General features: G+C 43.6%; 1 protein-coding gene across 4 annotated transcripts in view; it reads right to left on the bottom strand.

Moving 5' to 3' along the window:
* Nucleotides 1–18646, bottom strand: part of LOC117404327 (plexin A3) — a 91530-nt gene that overhangs the window by 9092 nt on the left and 63792 nt on the right. For all 4 annotated transcript variants that reach the window (XM_059017479.1, XM_059017481.1, XM_059017480.1 and 1 more), the window contains 14 exons: nt 12594–12690; nt 11832–12022; nt 10834–10982; nt 9562–9682; nt 8960–9096; nt 8118–8288; nt 7726–7819; nt 6935–7174; nt 5164–5307; nt 3330–3564; nt 2410–2552; nt 1349–1605; nt 1080–1146; nt 53–199 (listed from right to left, as the gene is read on the bottom strand). In XM_059017479.1, coding sequence (XP_058873462.1) covers nt 53–199; nt 1080–1146; nt 1349–1605; nt 2410–2552; nt 3330–3564; nt 5164–5307; nt 6935–7174; nt 7726–7819; nt 8118–8288; nt 8960–9096; nt 9562–9682; nt 10834–10982; nt 11832–12022; nt 12594–12690 — 2193 coding nt within the window. The remainder of the gene's footprint in view (nt 1–52; nt 200–1079; nt 1147–1348; nt 1606–2409; nt 2553–3329; nt 3565–5163; nt 5308–6934; nt 7175–7725; nt 7820–8117; nt 8289–8959; nt 9097–9561; nt 9683–10833; nt 10983–11831; nt 12023–12593; nt 12691–18646) is intronic.

Raw genomic sequence — 18646 nt, 5'->3', positions numbered from 1 at the left:
TACAGACTAGTCTGAAGAGTGAAGGGGTTGCTAACAGTTTGCAATCTCTCACCAGTTGCTTGTAGTCTATCTGCTGTCGGATCAGTTTGTCCTCGCTCAGCGAGTAGCGTGCTTCTCCAGTGATCGTGTCAATGGGTCCCTTCTCCATCTGCTGTTTGATCGCACAGTACAGCATAAACAGAGGCTCCCCGGCACACTCCTGAAAACACACAGGGCTGCATCACAACACTTAGAAGTTTACCATGGTATTGCGCATGGTAATGTATTAGTTTACTCCCATGGTTATCCGAGACATTCACCACACTCTAGAGGAGGCTGTGTGGTCCAGTGGTTAAAGAAAAGGGCTTGTAACCAGGAGGTCCCCGGTTCAAATCCCACCTCAGCCACTGACTCACTGTGTGACCCTGAGCAAGTCACTTCACCTCCTTGTGCTCCGTCTTTCGGGTGAGTCGTAGTTGTAAGTGACTCTGCAGCTGATGCATAGTTCACACACCCTAGTCTCTAAGTCGCCTTGGATAAAGACGTCTGCTAAATAAACACATAATAATAATAATACTCTACCATGGTTTGCAACTGGCTTTTCGCAGTTGGCTTGGTGCGATGTTGTGCCATCTGTTCTGATCAATTGTGTTGTGGGGATTATATTTTACATCAATCAAAACCTTTATTTATCCAGATGTCAATTGAGAACAATTTCTCATTTCACAAAGACGATCTGGCAATCGTAAAACTCAGCAGTCAGTCAGCAACGAGTCGACCCTGCGGCTCAAAGCAGCCTCAGATATGAATCGTCTGAAGTTTTGTTTAAACTCTTTCCAGTGGCTGCTGCAAACTGACATGTAATAAAATCACTGGATCTTAAATTGTACAGCGAAACAGAGTTCTCCAGTAAACTACGCAAGTAAGGGGGCGCTTTCCCCAATTAAGGTTCAGCAGATTAACACAGACCCGCTTTTCACATGATCAATCTACTTGGCACGCTTCTAATTCAGATGCCAAATCGTGGTAGGCATGCCCTAATAAAGTGGCCGGCAGTGTCTGTGCAAAGACAGGAGCGTGAATTTCAAAAGCCTGCACACCTTGAGGAATCTGTGCAGCAGGAAAGTGAACCAGTTTGTCAGCATCTTCTCGGCCACCGACTCTGTCCTGCAAGAGAGGAAACAAACTGGTGTGAGACTGGGAATCAGTGGGGGGCTACTGGTGCAATACCAGTGCAGACACATATACAGCCATGGCCAAACATTTTGCATCACCTAGAATTCGACTATGAAGCAAAAATTAGTTCATTCTATAGGGCGATGTAAAACTTTTAGCTGTCAAGCTGTGCAGCTGCAGTTCCCTGTCTCACCTGCGGAGGAGCAGTTTGGGGTGGTTCCGGTTTTCCAGGTTCTTCTCGATCAGGTCAGCCAGCAGCTGCTTGAGCACCACGGTGGCGTACTCCATGCGCCCCTGCAGCGCCCCCATGAGGAGGGAGGCCACGTTGCCGCGGTCGCGCATGGAGAAAGAACGCTGCGCCTCGAGCGTGTGGATAAAGGTCAGCAGGAAAACCTTGTTGTGAAGCAGCTGGCTGAAGAGACGCAGGGCTTTCTCCACGTTCGCTGGGGACTGAAACACACAGGCAGTTCAGTGATCATCCACAGCTATAGTAAATGCAGCAAATCACAGCTTTCTTCACTATTACAATGCGTTCTACAGTATAATAGACAGCGGTTGGGTTTCATATGCAGAACAAATCAAAACCACAGAAGCAATGGGGTGCTCTCATAAATGCGCAAACCTCTGTACAGATGTGGCATTTTTGCATCTTACAGAACAAACTAATTTTGCTTCCTAAAGTCAAATGAAAACCTTTCTGAACAATATGTTAACATATTGGATTTGCCTACCGCTTCCCTATTATTATTATTATTATTATTTATTTCTTAGCAGACGCCCTTATCCAGGGCGACTTACAATTGTTACAAGATATCACATTATTTTTACATACAATTACCCATTTATACAGTTGGGTTTTTACTGGAGCAATTTAGGTAAAGTACCTTGCTCAATGGTACAGCAGCAGTGTCCCCACCGGGATTTGAACCCACGACCCTCCGGTCAAGAGTCCAGAGCCCTAACCACTACTCCACACTGCTCATCCTCATCCTATACTACACGAAATACTACCGTACTGCTATTACGGCTTCCGGTAGACTCTTGCGAAATCATTTTGTAGTTTCTTTTGATTACATGATGTTAAATAAAAAATAAATGTACAGTTTTTAAAAACATTATTCTATTTTTTACTTTTTTTGTAATTATGTCTCAGCCCTAAAACTCTAGGCGATGCAAAACTTTTGGCCAGAGCTGTAGCTAACTCTGTCGCTCGGTCCCTGAGTTCTGCACTGGAGAGGATAGTGAAAGTCTTACGTCCAGCTCTTTGAGCAGAGGGTGCTCCTCAATGCCAGGGAACATGACTCTCATGGTGTAAGTCTTATACTCCAGGAATGGGATCTTCACTCCATCCATGTCATTGGTCAGTTCCTGAATATCAGTCTGCAGCTCAGCGAACGCTGGAATTACACACACACACACCCATCACCCAATCAGAACTACAGAACGACTATCATATACCAAGCAGTTACCGCAGTGCAGGTGCGTCAAACTCCGCGGTGTATCCTGGCTTTCGTTCCACATTGATATTGATGCGATCCAGCCCTCTGAAATGTCTTTATAATATATAGCACTAGACCCTGATATTGATGCGATCCAGCCCTCTGAAATGTCTTTATAATATATAGCACTAGACCCTGATATTGATGCGATCCAGCCCTCTGAAATGTCTTTATAATATACAGCACTAGACCCTGATATTGATGCGATCCAGCCCTCTGAAATGTCTTTATAATATACAGCACTAGACCCGGATATAGATGTGATACAGCCAAGGAAAGATTGACAATATTACTACTATAATATTGATAACCAATTGATATTGTGCGTCCATAGCAGCAACATAGTAACCCTAACCGAACTTGTGCTCAGACTGCAGTACTGCCATTGCTTGTTTTGTTGATGTAAGAATCTACATGGATGTGGAAGAATGAGATTAAAAAAGGGGATCTTTTAGTGTCCTGGGATGGCATACTGAAATCTCGGGACACCATCAAAACTGGGACGATCCAGGGAAAACTAAAAACGATGCCTCTGGTTTTGGTCGGGTATTACATTTGGATTGGGTATTGGTTGCGGATTGCTGCGCTGGTCTAGGCTGGAGCTGATTTCGTTGGCTGGTTAGATCAGGGGCGAGATCATTTGAAGAGGTTTAGAGAAAGGGGGGACTTTCTTACCCTCCTTACACTCCAGAGCCACTCTGGACTCCAGGTTGTCCATCTGGAGCTGCAGTCTCTTGAGGGTCAGGTCTGCATCTCTGGTCTTGCGCTTGTAAGCGATGAGCACGGCGATGATGGCGATGAGGAGCACCCCGCCCCCTGCACCAATGCCGATGATCGCCGGGAGAGAGAGAGCGCTGTCCGAGAAGATGTGGAGCGTCCCGGGAGAGAACTCCAAACCACCAACCAAGATCTGACGTTACACGGGGAGACAGGGAATGTTAATGTGTGCGTGTGTGTCCTGTTCAGGGATATTAAGGAAGGGGCACATTCAAGTTAAATTAAATCTAATTATATTTATATAGACCCTTTATATATATATATATATATATATATATATAGCTGCTTGATGAGATTCTGGGATCAATAACCTACTAACAACCAAACGAGCAAGATGGGCCGAATGGCCTCCTCTCGTTTGTAAACTTTCTTACGTTCTTTATATATATATATATAAATAAAATTGAAACACGATAGAATATATAATAGAAAAAAGTTTTCATCAACGAATCAATAAAAACCAGTTGAAAACAAACGTATTGAATAATAATTCTGATTACAAAATTATAATTGTTAAGAATTATTCTAGTGTCTAGTGTTTACCTATGAGACAGAGGGACCAAATATAGTTTAGTACAAACTCTGACTTCCTGTGGGCTTTGACTAATGAGTTTCACCTTTTAAAAAGCCGCATTCAAACCTCTCAGCGCTGTTAATTATTTAACATTTTTTTTGATAATGATGTTCTCAATGCGGAGTTCAGATCAATTAGACAACAAAGCTTGATCTCTCAAATGCTGTCTCACAGGAGATCGAAGTGAGCGTTCTAGATAGTCACAGCACAAAGAGATGAACTTTAGGGTTGTTTTGTTGACGGTGTACTCCCCCCCCCCCCCCCCATCACAGTTTTAAAAATATTTTTTGCATAATTACAGTTGTTACAACTGCTGTTCAGTGGTACACAAAAAAAAAAAATACTGGGCTGCAGTGTGGAAGGCAGCGGGTTCGAGGAGCTCAGTGGTTAGATAAAGAAAGCGCTGGGCTGCAGTGTGGAAGGCAGCGGGTTCGAGGAGCTCAGTGGTTAGATAAAGAAAGCGCTGTGCTGCAGTGTGGAAGGCAGCGGGTTCGAGGAGCTCAGTGGTTAGATAAAGAAAGCGCTGGGCTGCAGTGTGGAAGGCAGCGGGTTCGAGGAGCTCAGTGGTTAGATAAAGAAAGCGCTGGGCTGCAGTGTGGAAGGCAGCGGGTTTGAGGAGCTCAGTGGTTAGATAAAGAAAGCGCTGGGCTGCAGTGTGGAAGGCAGCGGGTTCGAGGAGCTCAGTGGTTAGATAAAGAAAGCGCTGGGCTGCAGTGTGGAAGGCAGCGGGTTCGAGGAGCTCAGTGGTTAGATAAAGAAAGCGCTGGGCTGCAGTGTGGAAGGCAGCGGGTTCGAGGAGCTCAGTGGTTAGATAAAGAAAGCGCTGGGCTGCAGTGTGGAAGGCAGCGGGTTCGAGGAGCTCAGTGGTTAGATAAAGAAAGCGCTGGGCTGCAGTGTGGAAGGCAGCGGGTTAGAGTAGCTCAGTGGTTAGGGTGCTGGGCTGCAGTGTGGAAGGCAGCGGGTCTGAGGAGCTCAGTGGTTAGAGAAAGAAAGAAAGCGCTCTTGACAGTACAGTTTGTTTACATTCCCTAAAGATAGTTTGAGCTTAACTGTACATGCATGTGACTGAGAATACATTAAAAAATAAAAAATGTGGTCAGTTTATCAATTATCTTTTTTTTCTTCTTTTTTTAAAATCTTCGTCTGTAGCCCCCTTACCGTGACTCGCTGCTTGCCGGTGAGGTCCGGCGAATCACAGAGCAGCTGAGACTCTGAGACGGTGAGCAGACAGACGGTCTCTCCAATCAGCACAGTGTAGTTCAGACGGGCGTTCCCAGAGACGGGAGGAATCAGGTTTCTACCCTGCAGCCAGGACAGAGACACAGAAACAAAACTCAGCCGACAGTGTAACTGTATGCGAAAATATCCGTGTGACATGCAGACAGACAGACAAGCACCTCCATATACAGCCAAAGGCTAAAGTTTTGCATCACCCTACAGAACGAACTCATTTTGCTTTCGAATGAAACCTGCTGAATAATGTTACGTTAACATACTGAATTACATATACATAATGAAAAACTGACAAAAATAGAAAAATCATTTTGTAGTTTCTTTGATTCCATGGTGTTGAATGAAATATCTAAATTAGATCTAAATTATCTTCAAACAGGTTTTTGGTATTTTAATTAAATCTCAATCCTAAAATTCTAGGTGATGCAAAACTTTTGTCCAGGGCTGTATATTCTGGTATTCTCAATAACTATCAAGTTTATCACAATTTTGAGCCATTGAGTTTTTTTTATGATGTATTATTCCCTATGCTTTTCCAGACCTCTCTGTGCTTTACAATGCTTCCCTATGCTTTACCAGACCTATCTGTGCTTTACAATGCTTCCCTATGCTTTACCAGACCTCTCTGTGCTTTACAATGCTTCCCTATGCTTTACCAGACCTCTCTGTGCTTTACAATGCTTCCCTGTGCTTTACCAGACCTCTCTGTGCTTTACAATGCTTCCCTGTGCTTTACCAGACCTCTCTGTGCTTTACAATGCTTCCTTATGCTTTACCAGACCTCTCTGTGATTTACAATGCTTCCCTATGCTTTACCAGACCTCTCTGTGATTTACAATGCTTCCCTATGCTTTACCAGACCTCTCTGTGCTTTATAATGCTTCCCTGTGCTTTACCAGACCTCTCTGTGCTTTACAATGCTTCCCTATGCTTTTCCAGACCTCTCTGTGCTTTACAATGCTTCCCTATGCTTTACCAGACCTCTCTGTGCTTTACAATGCTTCCCTATGCTTTACCACACCTCTCTGTGCTTTGCAATGCTTCCCTATGCTTTACCAGACCTCTGTGCTTTACAATGCTTCCCTATGCTTTACCAGACCTCTCTGCGCTTTACAATGCTTCCCTATGGTTTACCAGACCTCTCTGTGCTTTACAATGCTTCCCTATGCTTTACCAGACCTCTCTGTGCTTTACAATGCTTCCCTATGCTTTACCAGACCTATCTGTGCTTTACAATGCTTCCCTATGCTTTACCAGACCTCTCTGTGCTTTACAATGCTTCCCTATGCTTTACCAGACCTCTCTGTGCTTTACAATGCTTCCCTATGCTTTACCAGACCTCTCTGTGCTTTACAATGCTTCCCTATGCTTTACCAGACCTCACTGTGCTTTACAATGCTTCCCTATGCTTTTCCACACCTCTCTGTGCTTTACAATGCTTCCCTGTGCTTTACCAGACCTCTCTGTGCTTAACTACTCTACTATGGGAAACTTTTACAAGGGTCTACAATGAGTAAATATAAAATATGCGTGTTTTATTTTATTTTTTTCGGAAAAAGACAATTTATTTTGTGTTATGGTTAATAAGTCTTTTTTCAATGTCTTCTAATCAAAACGTTTGTCGTTTTAAATTCATAGCTATTGAGTGTATAATAGTTATGGATGAACTACACAGCTTGAAAAACTATCCCTTTACCTTGAGTATGATGGGAGAACCGGGCTTGACCTCCAGTATCCCAGAATTCCCCAGCGGTTCGAAGTGGGGGTTGGGGTAGTAGGTGAAGGGGGTGCTGTTGAGGGTCCGCAGCGACTGGACGTTGTCTAGAATGAAGCCGAACTCGTCTGGACGCTGGCTGGACTCGGGGATGCCTCTCTTCATGTACACAATCCCAGGAGCACTGCAGGTCATCACTGAGTCATTGAAGACACGACACGCCTGGAGAAAGAGGGAGAGCTGGGGGGTCAGAGTCTACTACAGTCCGGGGATGAGAAGATGAACCGTACGAAAGGCCGGGATCGAGAATAAGGGATATTCTAGTGACACGGCGAAAAAATGCTATCAAACCTAAAACAAAAATGCATTTCATGCTGAGAAAAAAAAAATACCACGCCATTTAAATTGTCTACATATTTCTGAAGTGCTGAGCAAGGCTTTAAAATCAATTCTCTCCAGCCATGGTTTCCACTTTCCACAATCACACCTCTTAGAATTACAAACAGCATCACTGATCGCTATAGCAACATTATTATTGGTCCTCTTTAGCAGACTGCTAACCAGTTTTAAAATCCAATTTTAAGTTAACATAAAAAAAAAATACAAATAAAAGGATTTAATTCTGGTACCGAATCGCTTCCCTGCACTGAAGGTCAAATTCACTGTGGTGGTCTAGCAGCAATCACAGCATGTGACCTACAGCGCAGGGAGCGGGTATGAATTTGTTCTGTTGATGGACGGACAGACACAGACAGACAGACGGACGGACTCACGTTGGTGGTCTCGAAGCCCCCGTACTTGGCTCTCACTCTGGGCTCCTGGATGGTGAGCAGATTGCTTCCGGTCACAGTGAGTGGAGTACTGCCACTGCAAGAGAATCACACGCAGCAAATCAACACAACACTCAAAACACACGCACACGCACACGCACACACACAGGAATCAACAAAACACTCAAAACAGAACACACAGCAATACAGAACACTCAGACAGCAAAAACTGAACACAGCAATACTGAACAGCAAGCCTGCTCCTGCCAGGACCTCCCTTGTAAATGAGACGCGTGTCTCAAAGTCTTCTATCCTGGTCAAAGAAATCTATTTGAAATGGAAATTGGACCTAGTACAGTGCAATGGTGGTGCGAGATGCTCCTGTCTGGCCTTACTTAAATATACTCCAGTCAGGCTCAATCTTGGACACCGTGGGGTCCTCGGAGTAGTGGTACGCGACCTCAGAGTTGGTGACTTCGGCCTTGTCGATGAAGAGCTTGACCGCTGTGGGGCCAGGGCCAGAGGAAGAGGCCGGGGCGACGCACACAACGTACTGACCACTGCGTCTGTGGAAAAAACACAAGCCAACCACAATCACAAGATGCTGCTTAATTCAGGGCAGGAGTGTGGAGTAGTGGTTAGGGCTCTGGACTCTTGACCGGAGGGTCGTGGGTTCAATCCCAGGTGGGGGACGCTGCTGCTGTACCCTTGAGCAAGGTACTTTACCTAGATTGCTCCAGTAAAAACCCAACTGTATAAATGGGTATTTATATATAAAAATAATGTGATATCTTGTAACAATTGTAAGGTCGCCCTGGATAAGGGCGTCTGCTAAGAAATAAATAATAATAATAATAATAATAATAATAATAATAATAATAATTCACCTCTATGAAACCTGGAGACCACAATCCTGCAGCTTTTCTGGGTATCTCTGAATGATCAATGGCTAAAGACCCAGGAATTTTTTTTTTTAAGTGTTGACCAATTAAGAAAATAATTGGTTCAGTTACGGGGCTGGGAATAAGACTCCAATTGCACAGCAGTTTGATCCATTCCTGGTTTTACTATGAGTTTAATAATAAGACACACCTGAGGTTGATACACACTGTGGCTAATCAAGCTCGTAATAAAACTTGGAATGGGTGAACTGCAATATCAGTCTCATTTTCATCCCTGAGTTAAGTAACCAGAAGACCCTGGCCACCCCTGATCTAGTGGCTCTGGGTGTACCCACCTGATAAAGTGGCACTCTCCTTGCCCCAGGAAGAGAGTCACGGAGCTGCCAGCGTCCAGCTGCCTCCCCGACACTGTGAGCCTGGTACCCCCGGAGACTGGACCTCTGTCCGGACGAACTTTAATAAAGACTGGAGTCTGTGGGGGAGGTGCAAACACACACAAGCCAACGAGTGAACACACACACAGACTCTCTCACCCAGCAGAACCAAAGCTTTACAATCTGTTCGTTAGTCCTGCTAAAATGATCACTGGTCCCTTTAAAAAAAAAAAAAAAGAGTGCTAACTAAGGCTTTAAAATCAATTTCTGAAACTATTACTAGCACTGGCAACATTATCACCGGCCCCATTTTAAAATAGCACTAAATCTAAGCAAGGCTTAAAAACCAACCATGTTTAATGGAGGCGGGTTTGCAATACAGAAGTGAGCTAATACCGACTGCAGCATGAGACTTGCCTCTCAACTGCAGAGCTCTGCTGAACGGTAAGGCATTCGTTTTTTTAGCCGCATGGTGTCCGTTTCGTGTCTAGCACTCGCCTTTCCATTCGATTCAATGGCATGTCGGTTCACTGCCTAGTTAAGATCGGAAAAGGGTTTCCTACCACAAAAGAGTAACTCTGGTGAGACTGGGTGCGATACTCGGAGCTGCAGTCTCCGATACACAGCTCCACAGGGCCCCCTGGTGGATTGGGAAGCAACGACTCCTCCATGTCACACACGATCCTGCAAGTGTATCGAAATGACAGGTTCACAGTATGTGGAACAGCTTCCTGTGTTTTCAAGAAAAATGAAAGTGCGACAGACGGAGAGATGTATGGACACCTCCATGTATCTACGGTTAACACCCCAGTGCATTCTGGTAAGTGTAGTCCTGCTGTGAAAGGGTGTGTTGTTAAGTGACATCACTTGGTGCTCATTGGCACAGGGAATTTAACAGTTTGGTGAAGCAACAGAGCTGATAAGAGAAAGGATGCAAGGCTGTGGCTGACCTGTGCGAGCTGAAAGCTTATTGGGACGAAGGTTTAATTATCTTCAACCGACTAATCAGGAGCTAGCTTGTTGTTACATTAAAATGTAGAAAGCAGGTAAAGACAGGTGAAATGTACCAGAATGCATTGCGATGGGATCTGACAAGCCTGAACTAGAGGCAGCAGTGTGGAGTAGTGGTTAGGGCTCTGGACTCTTGACCAGAGGGTCGTGGGTTCAATCCCCGGTGAGGGACACTACTGTTGTATCCTTGAGCAAGGTACTTTACCTAGATTGCTCCAGTAAAAACCCAACTGTATAAATGGGTAATTGTATGAAAAAATAATGCGATATCTTGTAACAATTGTAAGTCGCCCTGGATAAGGGTGTCTGCTAAGAAATAAATAATTGAAAAAAAAAATTAATTGAACTGTCCCAGCGTCCCTGGAGTTATATGGTAACCCTCGCCACATTGTGACATTCTGGATAACTTATGGTAAATAATGCCAGTACTGAGTTTCATCACATACAGCTGTGGTCAAAAGTTTTGCATCACCTAGAATTTTAGGATTGAGACATAATTTCTTTTTTTTTTTTTACTATCCAATAAACAAGTAATCAAAAAAACTACAAAATTATAAATTGCAAAAGTCTACCGGAAGCCATAATAGTAGTACAGTAGCATTTCATGTTAGATTTTCGAAATGTCACATTTTTCAATGTCTTGTCGGTTTTTGAAAAACTACCAAGCGGTGTGTAATTCAATATGTTATTCAGCAGGTTTAATTCGACTTCATGAAGCAGAAATGATTGAATTCTATAGGGGGGATACACAACTTTTGGCCAGAGCTGTACATACGTATGAATATCGCTACGAAATGGAAGTGGACTCTCAAAGTGGAACTTACTTTTCAGCGCTGATGTACTCCAGGGGGACAGGGTTGCAGCGCACACCGGCCACTCTGACGTGCGTGATCTCACGGACGTGCTGCCCCAGGTTCTCTCCTGAGATGGTGACCCTCGTTCCTCCTTCCTTTGGGCCGGTCAGGGGTCGAATCTCTCGAGGGAAAGCAAAGGCGACGTCACTCTCACCGCGCAGCTAAACACACAGACTCAAAACCGGGCTCCCCTAAAGAAGCTTACCATTGTCAACTTGCATGGTTATACTTTTCCTATACCGTAGTTGTGTTTTTTTTTTTTTTTTTTTTTTTTTTAATATGCTTTACCACACTTCTCTGTGCTTTACAATGCTTCCCTATGCTTTACCAGACCTCTCTGTGCTTTACAATGCTTCCCTATGCTTTACCAGACCTCTCTGTGCTTTACAATGCTTCCCTATGCTTTACCACACCTCTCTGTGCTTTACAATGCTTCCCTATGCTTTACCAGACCTCTCTGTGCTTTACAATGCTTCCCTATGCTTTACCAGACCTCTCTGTGCTTTACAATGCTTCCCTATGCTTTACCACACCTCTCTGTGCTTTACAATGCTTCCCTGTGCTTTACCAGACCTCTCTGTGCTTTACAATGCTTCCCTATGCTTTACCACACCTCTCTGTGCTTTACCATGCTTTCACTGTGCTCTATGACACTTTGCTGTGCTTTTACTATGGGGACACCTTTAGAAAGCCTTGCACAGGACAATAAAGGACTTGTATAATTTCTACAAACATGTCCTACCTGTGAATTAGCTTGTTTTTGAGCTGGTTTGAATGGCAAATAGTCTTTTTTTTTTTCTTTTTAATTATAAAAGCACCCTTTGCATGAAGCACACTACATAAAAGCAAACTGTACTGTATTGTATTGAAATGAACCAATTCAGTGAATTGTTAAATACAGAGGGTGGCTTGCATTATAATTGCGTCGCATTATTCCTCCCCATTGGCCCGCATGAAAAGCTGCGTACCTTGGTGATGCGCGGGTGGGTGCAGCGAACGTTGCGACGGCCTAGGTGCATCCAGTTAAGCTCCGAGCTCGAGCAGTGCTGCTTCAGCAGACACTTCCTCTCAGTCAGGCACCAGCCGCAGTCGAAGCTGGGGTCTGCTTTCAGACACAGGCCGCAGCTCTCCCTCTGGGCTGAGCACTTATACAGCAGGGCTGTGGAGGAAGAAATAAAGAGAGAGAGAGTGTGAGAGAGAGAGAGAGAGAGAGAGAGAGAGAGAGAGAGACATCCAATTGTGTGCAATTCATACTGTTTCCCCTTTAAAAAAATATGGACTACTGTTAGTTTTAATATTTATAGTTAAAAAAATAATACAGTGCTTTAAAATGTATTTAAATTGGCCAGCAATTAATCAATTGATCGTAATTTTATATAGCGCCTTTCATAGTGGACCACCGTCACAAAGCGCTTTACAAGATAAAACAGTAAAAAACAATGCATAAAATTAAGGTATTGCTTGTCCAACATCTGTTATTTATGATTATTTTCACAGTACGGTAAATGAAACGTCATCACAAAAGACAATTTATAAAAACACCAGAAGCATGGCTTGTCTGAAAGTGAAAGAAAGAAAGAAAGAAAGAAAGAAGAGGTAAAGAAATAGATCTGAAAGCCATGGTTAGCACTCCTTTTAAAGGGGTGGGCAGTGATAATAATGTTGCTCGTGCTAATAAGAGTTAAAGGTGAGGTTTCAAAACCTGGCTCATGCTCCAGAGCGCCCCCTACCTTTCATGGAAGCTGGTTTGTCGATGAAGAAATCGCCGTCCCAGACCACAGAGAAATCGACAGGCAGGTCTCCGACATCGTCTCCATCATACCAGTACTGAGGGAGGAAACGGACACAGTCAGTGTAAAATAACCTTCAATACCAAGACCTGGATTTAGGTTTAATTTGCCAAAGTGTATCAAGGGGGCATGTTTTTGATATGCTTCCCTCTGCTTTACCAGACCTCTCTGTGCTTTACAATGCTTCCCTATGCTTTACCAGACCTCTCTGTGCTTTACAATGCTTCCCTCTGCTTTACCACACCTCTCTGTGCTTTACAATGCTCCCCTATGCTTTACCACACCTCTCTGTGCTTTACAATGCTTCCCTATGCTTTACCACACCTCTCTGTGCTTTACAATGCTTCCCTATGCTTTACCACACCTCTCTGTGCTTTACAATGCTTCCCTATGCTTTACCACACCTCTCTGTGCTTTACAATGCTTCCCTATGCTTTACCACACCTCTCTGTGCTTTACAATGCTTCCCTATGCTTTACCAGACCTCTCTGTGCTTTACAATGCTTCCCTATGCTTTACCACACCTCTCTGTGCTTTACAATGCTTCCCCATGCTTTACCAGACCTCTCAGTGCTTTACAATGCTTCCCCATGCTTTACCAGACCTCTCTGTGCTTTACAATGCTTCCCTATGCTTTACCAGACCTCTGTGCTTTACAATGCTTCCCTATGCTTTACCAGACCTATCTGTGCTTTACAATGCTTCCCTATGCTTTACCAGACCTCTCTGTGCTTTACAATGCTTCCTTATGCTTTACCAGACCTCTCTGTGCTTTACAATGCTTCCCTGTGCTTTACCACACCTCTCTGTGCTTTACAATGCTTCCCTATGCTTTACCAGACCTCTCTGTGCTTTACAATGCTTCCCGATGCTTTACCAGACCTCTCTGTGCTTTACAATGCTTCCCTATGCTTTCACTGTGCTTTATTACACTTTGCTGTCCTTTTACTGTGGGACACTTTTATATGGATAGTGCCACACCCCTTCTATATTCTCCTGGTCCCTTGACTGTCCTTCATTCAGGTTCCAGTGCGTCTACACACACACGCACGCAACCATCAGAGTGTACTATCTCCAATTCCATCTTGAATTCCAATGTCAAAACTTTTAATTGAATTACTTTTTCTCTTTCAAAATCAGAAATGAATTCTTATCACATTCATGTCATTCCTTTGTTACTAAAAGCAGCTTCTATTTTTACCGAGCGAGTGGGTGCAAATAGAAGAATCATAATGCTGGCTGCCCTAGACTGGAGGGAGCACCCTTTCTCTTAGGAGGGTGAGGGAGGGAGGGGGCAGTTCAGTCTCCGTGCCTCAAGCCTGCCCTGGACTGGAGGGAGCCCCCTTTCTCTTAGGGGGGGTGAGGGAGGGAGGGAGCAGTTCAGTCTCTGTGCCTCAAGCCTGCCCTGGACTGGAGGGAGCACCCTTTCTCTTAGGAGGGTGAGGGAGGGAGGGAGCAGTTCAGTCTCCATGCCTCAAGCCTGCCTTGGACTGGAGGGAGCACCCTTTCTCTTAGGAGGGTGAGGGAGGGAGGGGGCAGTTCAGTCTCCATGCCTCAAGCCTGCCTTGGACTGGAGGGAGCACCCTTTCTCTTAGGGGGGGTGAGGGAGGGAGGGAGCAGTTCAGTCTCCATGCATAAAGCCTGCCTTGGACTGGAGAAAGCCCCCTTTCTCTTAGGAGGGTGAGGGAGGGAGGGAGCAGTTCAGTCTCCATGCCTCAAGCCTGCCCTGGACTGGAGGGAGCCCCCTTTCTCTTAGAGGGGGTGAGGGAAGGAGGGAGCAGTTCAGTCTCCATGCATAAAGCCTGCTTTGGAATGCAAAGAGCTCTTAGATTTCCCTGCACTAAATATGCAGCCCTCGTACGCCGAGATAAGTGTTCATTAATTCTCAAGTAAAAGAAAACACTCGCTGAACTGTGTTCCCAGGGGTGGTGTCCCTGTGACTCTGTTAGGCAAGCTATTTGTCAATTGTTGATATTGAGATTTTGAGTGGGTAGTTTGCACAGGGTTTGTTTCTCAAAGTCGTCGCCCCCCCCCCTCCCCTCCCTTCCTCATTTCTTTTTGTGTGAACAGGAAAAGTGTTCCAGCAAACGATCAATATGGTTTATGGCTCTATTCCTCCGGGTGCGCTCCGCTAAGTCATCTTACTGCTGGAGGTAATTAAAATGCATGCGGCACTCTTCAGAGCTCGATGGGATCCGCAGCCACGCTAACACATTTTGCCATCTATGATATCCTGTTAGGCAAATCAGTGAATATTTAGAAACAGAAATGCCATTTTAAACATAACCTGCTTCAGGTGACTCTAGCAAAAAATAAATACATAAATAAATCTGACTTCTTGTGGTCTTCCATTCGTTTGACAGATCTCAAATGTGCAGCTGGAAAAATAGTAGTTTTTTTTTTTTTTTTTTATTTAACCTTGATTGTCTCCCCCAATTATTTGCCCCCCACCCCCTCACCGCAGCAATACCCCGCACAGCTGCTCAGGAGAACTGAAGTTTCAATGGGCATTCTCCGATCTGGTATTACTAAATAAAGTTCTGAGTTTGTATGCCCTGTTCTCTGGGCAGCTGTTACACTTCCTGGATTGTTTCACCCCAGATCATGTTACTGGATTAAAGCCTGTGAGAAGCAGCTGATTGGTTAAAAAAAAAAAAACAGTAAAGGAAGTGCAACACTACCTAAAAGCAGGGCTTGCAAACAGAGATTTATTTTACCAGATACTTGCTTTCAAATACAAATGCATGTTCGCTTCTTTCAAAGCTGCACATTTGAGACTTATGAAGCTCATGGAAGGGCAAAATAGGGAACATTTATGAACTAATTTTATCAGTCACAATGACTTTAGTATCACTTCATAATGCCACATGGAAGATGCCACAATGTAATGGGAGTCAATGGGGAAATCCTTTCCAGACTGGTTAATATCAATCACATTTCAAAAGGCATGCAACTGACCTCCTCCCCATTTAATATCACTTTGCATGCAATTAAAGTTGTTGCGATTGTGAACCAACGTTAAAAAAAAAAAAAAAAAAACTGATCTTCAACGCAATAGAGAGAGGGGACCAATGAGAATAAATGTGAAGTTCCAATATCCACAACTATATTATAGACACTGTCAAATTATGTATAGATCATTTTTTTTCTGGCATGCTTTGAACTGCATGATTGAACTGCCATTAAAAACTGTTAAGAAATTGAGTTACAAAATGTGTTTCTGTATAAAAGTTCCCTATAGTAAAAGCACAGCAAAGTGTAATAAAGCATAAAGCATGGTAAAGCATAGGGAAGCATTGGGAAGCACAGAGAGGTCTGGTAAAGCATAGGGAAGCATTGTAAAGCACAGAGAGGTAAGGTAAAGCATAGGGAAGCATTGTAAAGCACAGAGAGGTCTGGTAAAGCATAGGGAAGCATTGTAAAGCAGAGAGAGGTCTGGTAAAGCATAGGGATGCATTGTAAAGCTCAGAGAGGTCTGGTAAAGCATAGGGAAGCATTGTAAAGCACAGAGAGGTCTGGTAAAGCATAGGGAAGCATTGTAAAGCACAGAGAGGTGTGGTAAAGCATAGGGAAGCATTGTAAAGCACAGAGAGGTCTGGTAAAGCATAGTGAAGCATTGTGAAGCACAGAGAGGTGTGGTAAAGCATAGGGAAGCATTGTAAAGCACAGAGAGGCCTGGTAAAGCATAGGGAAGCATTGTAAAGCACAGAGAGGTCTGGTAAAGCATAGGGAAGCATTGTAAAGCACAGAGAGGTGTGGTAAAGCATAGGGAAGCATTGTAAAACACAGAGAGGTCTGGTAAAGCATAGGGAAGCATTGTAAAGCACAGAGAGGTATGGTAAAGCATAGGGAAGAATTGTAAAGCACAGAGAGGTCTGGTAAAGCATAGGGAAGCATTGTAAAGCACAGAGAGGCCTGGTAAAGCATAGGGAAGCATTGTAAAGCACAGAGAGGTCTGGTAAAGCAAAGGGAAGCATTGTAAAGCACAGAGAGGTCTGGTAAAGCATAGGGAAGCATTGTAAAGCACAGAGAGGTGTGGTAAAGCATATTAAAAAACAAACCATGGTAAAATTTTATTGGTCAAGTATATTAGTGTGGCAGGTTGTTGTCAGTAAGAAGTTTATATAAAAAAAAAGGATGATAAACTTTCACTTCTGCAGCAATTATTATAATAAATGGCAGATTGTCCTGGCCTTTTAGAGCAGTCCATCAGTGTTTGAAAAATGAGGCCATCGCTACTTAAGATATTAAAGCTTTTTTTTTTTTTCCCTCTCTGTCAAGACAAATTGCCAGACTGTAAAACAGGGAACTGTGTTCATACAGTCTATCACACAGCCTGCACTGAAAATGAATGCCAGCGTTAGTTAAACGTCAAAATGCGATACAATTAATGGTTTTCATGCATTAACTACTTCAATAAATAGATGGAAATACTCATTTTGGACACAATAAATATATATTTTCATTTACGTCCCCCCTCGTTTGCTTTATTTTATGAAAGAAAGGTATCTAGCTCATAGGAGGCAAGCATGCATTTACGAATATATCTTTAAGCTATATTTTTACGAACCTGATTGATTATTTTCAAGAGTGGTTCTTTTGCTGGAATAGTTAGTAAGCTTGGCAGAAACTGCACTGGAGAACCACACAAAGCGCACACAGTACGATATTAAAATGCATTGAGAGCAGGATTTGAAAGTCACACTGGCCCTGCACCCAGTGCAATGAAGTTCATGTTATGAATACATTGTACTTTTACATAGCTGTGTGAACAGCTGCTATTAATAAACCCACAAACTCACAGAACAGTACAACCGTCTCCACTGTATCCCTTCACAGGAGCAGGGGATAAAAATACCAGACACTTTTTACAAAGGAAATGGTATAGCAACTGCTCTCTTCTGGTCTTTATATATATATATACACACACACACATGGATGAAGGCTATATTTGCATCCTGAGTCATTCGAAAATAAAGGCAGTGACAGTTTATAAACTCCACCTTCGCTCTCGTAGTTTATGATGTCACAGAAACCCTCAATGGAATTATTTTCCTGTAACTCAGTGAAGCCCCTCTATTATATATATAAGACCACAGGAGAGTTTTTTTTTTTTAAATTCGTCCTCGTCTGAGGATGCCATGCATGAAAGAGTAAAAGAGTATTGCGTTTGCAATCATTTTGAAAAGAATCATTCAATTCTTTATTATTTTTTAAGTCTGTGTTGCTTTGACTGAGGTCAGGAGCTGCTCTTCAGTTCTAGTTGCACTGCCATAGATAAATAGATCAATAAAACGGAGGGTAGATCACACAGCATTAGCAAGGGTAGGTAACTAGATGGCGCTGGCTCTTCTAGCCTAAAGCATATATGGCAGACAGCTAGTCCTAAGCGTGAAGGTATCTGACCTCCACTGAAATTTTCTTGAAGAATTACAGCGCAAATTCACAATTTTATTTGTATACTGAATTTATAGTAAGAGACATCAAAGGTAACGCATTGATCTCATTTCTACACACAGTTGTAGTGCTGTTGCTGTCGTCTTTGTCAGCATTTTCAGCTTCTTAAAGAAGTGGTTTGCAATAGAAGTTCTTTATCCTCTTTCCATTGCATCGAGAGGACTAGCGACTGAATCAGACAGGCGTGCGGGAGATGGGAGTCATGTGACATAGCTTGACTATTAAAGTCCCGGCTGGACTGAACCACTGCTGCCAATAGAAAATAATGCCTGAACAGCAGCCTATTAAGAACAGATCGCTGTAGCAAATGGAAAACAGCGCCCACTATGGGCCATCTGGGAGCACAACAGTGGCACACCTAAAGCTTCCCTGAATTTCCAGACAGACGTCGTGATGGATGATTGAGGAATTAGCTAATGCACCGTGTGCATTACCAGCGCATCGCTCGTGCCATTTAAACTGTCAGAATAATTTGTAGGGAACATTTCTAGATTCTGCGTGCAATGTGGGGAGTCCTACTTCATTACTAGAGAGGC

This window comes from Acipenser ruthenus, chromosome 56 (genome assembly GCF_902713425.1).
Source record: "Acipenser ruthenus chromosome 56, fAciRut3.2 maternal haplotype, whole genome shotgun sequence".
NCBI classification, from domain to species: Eukaryota; Metazoa; Chordata; class Actinopteri; order Acipenseriformes; family Acipenseridae; genus Acipenser; species Acipenser ruthenus.
The sequence above is the reverse complement of the archived record's forward strand: the minus strand, read 5'-3'. Positions and strand labels throughout refer to the sequence as shown.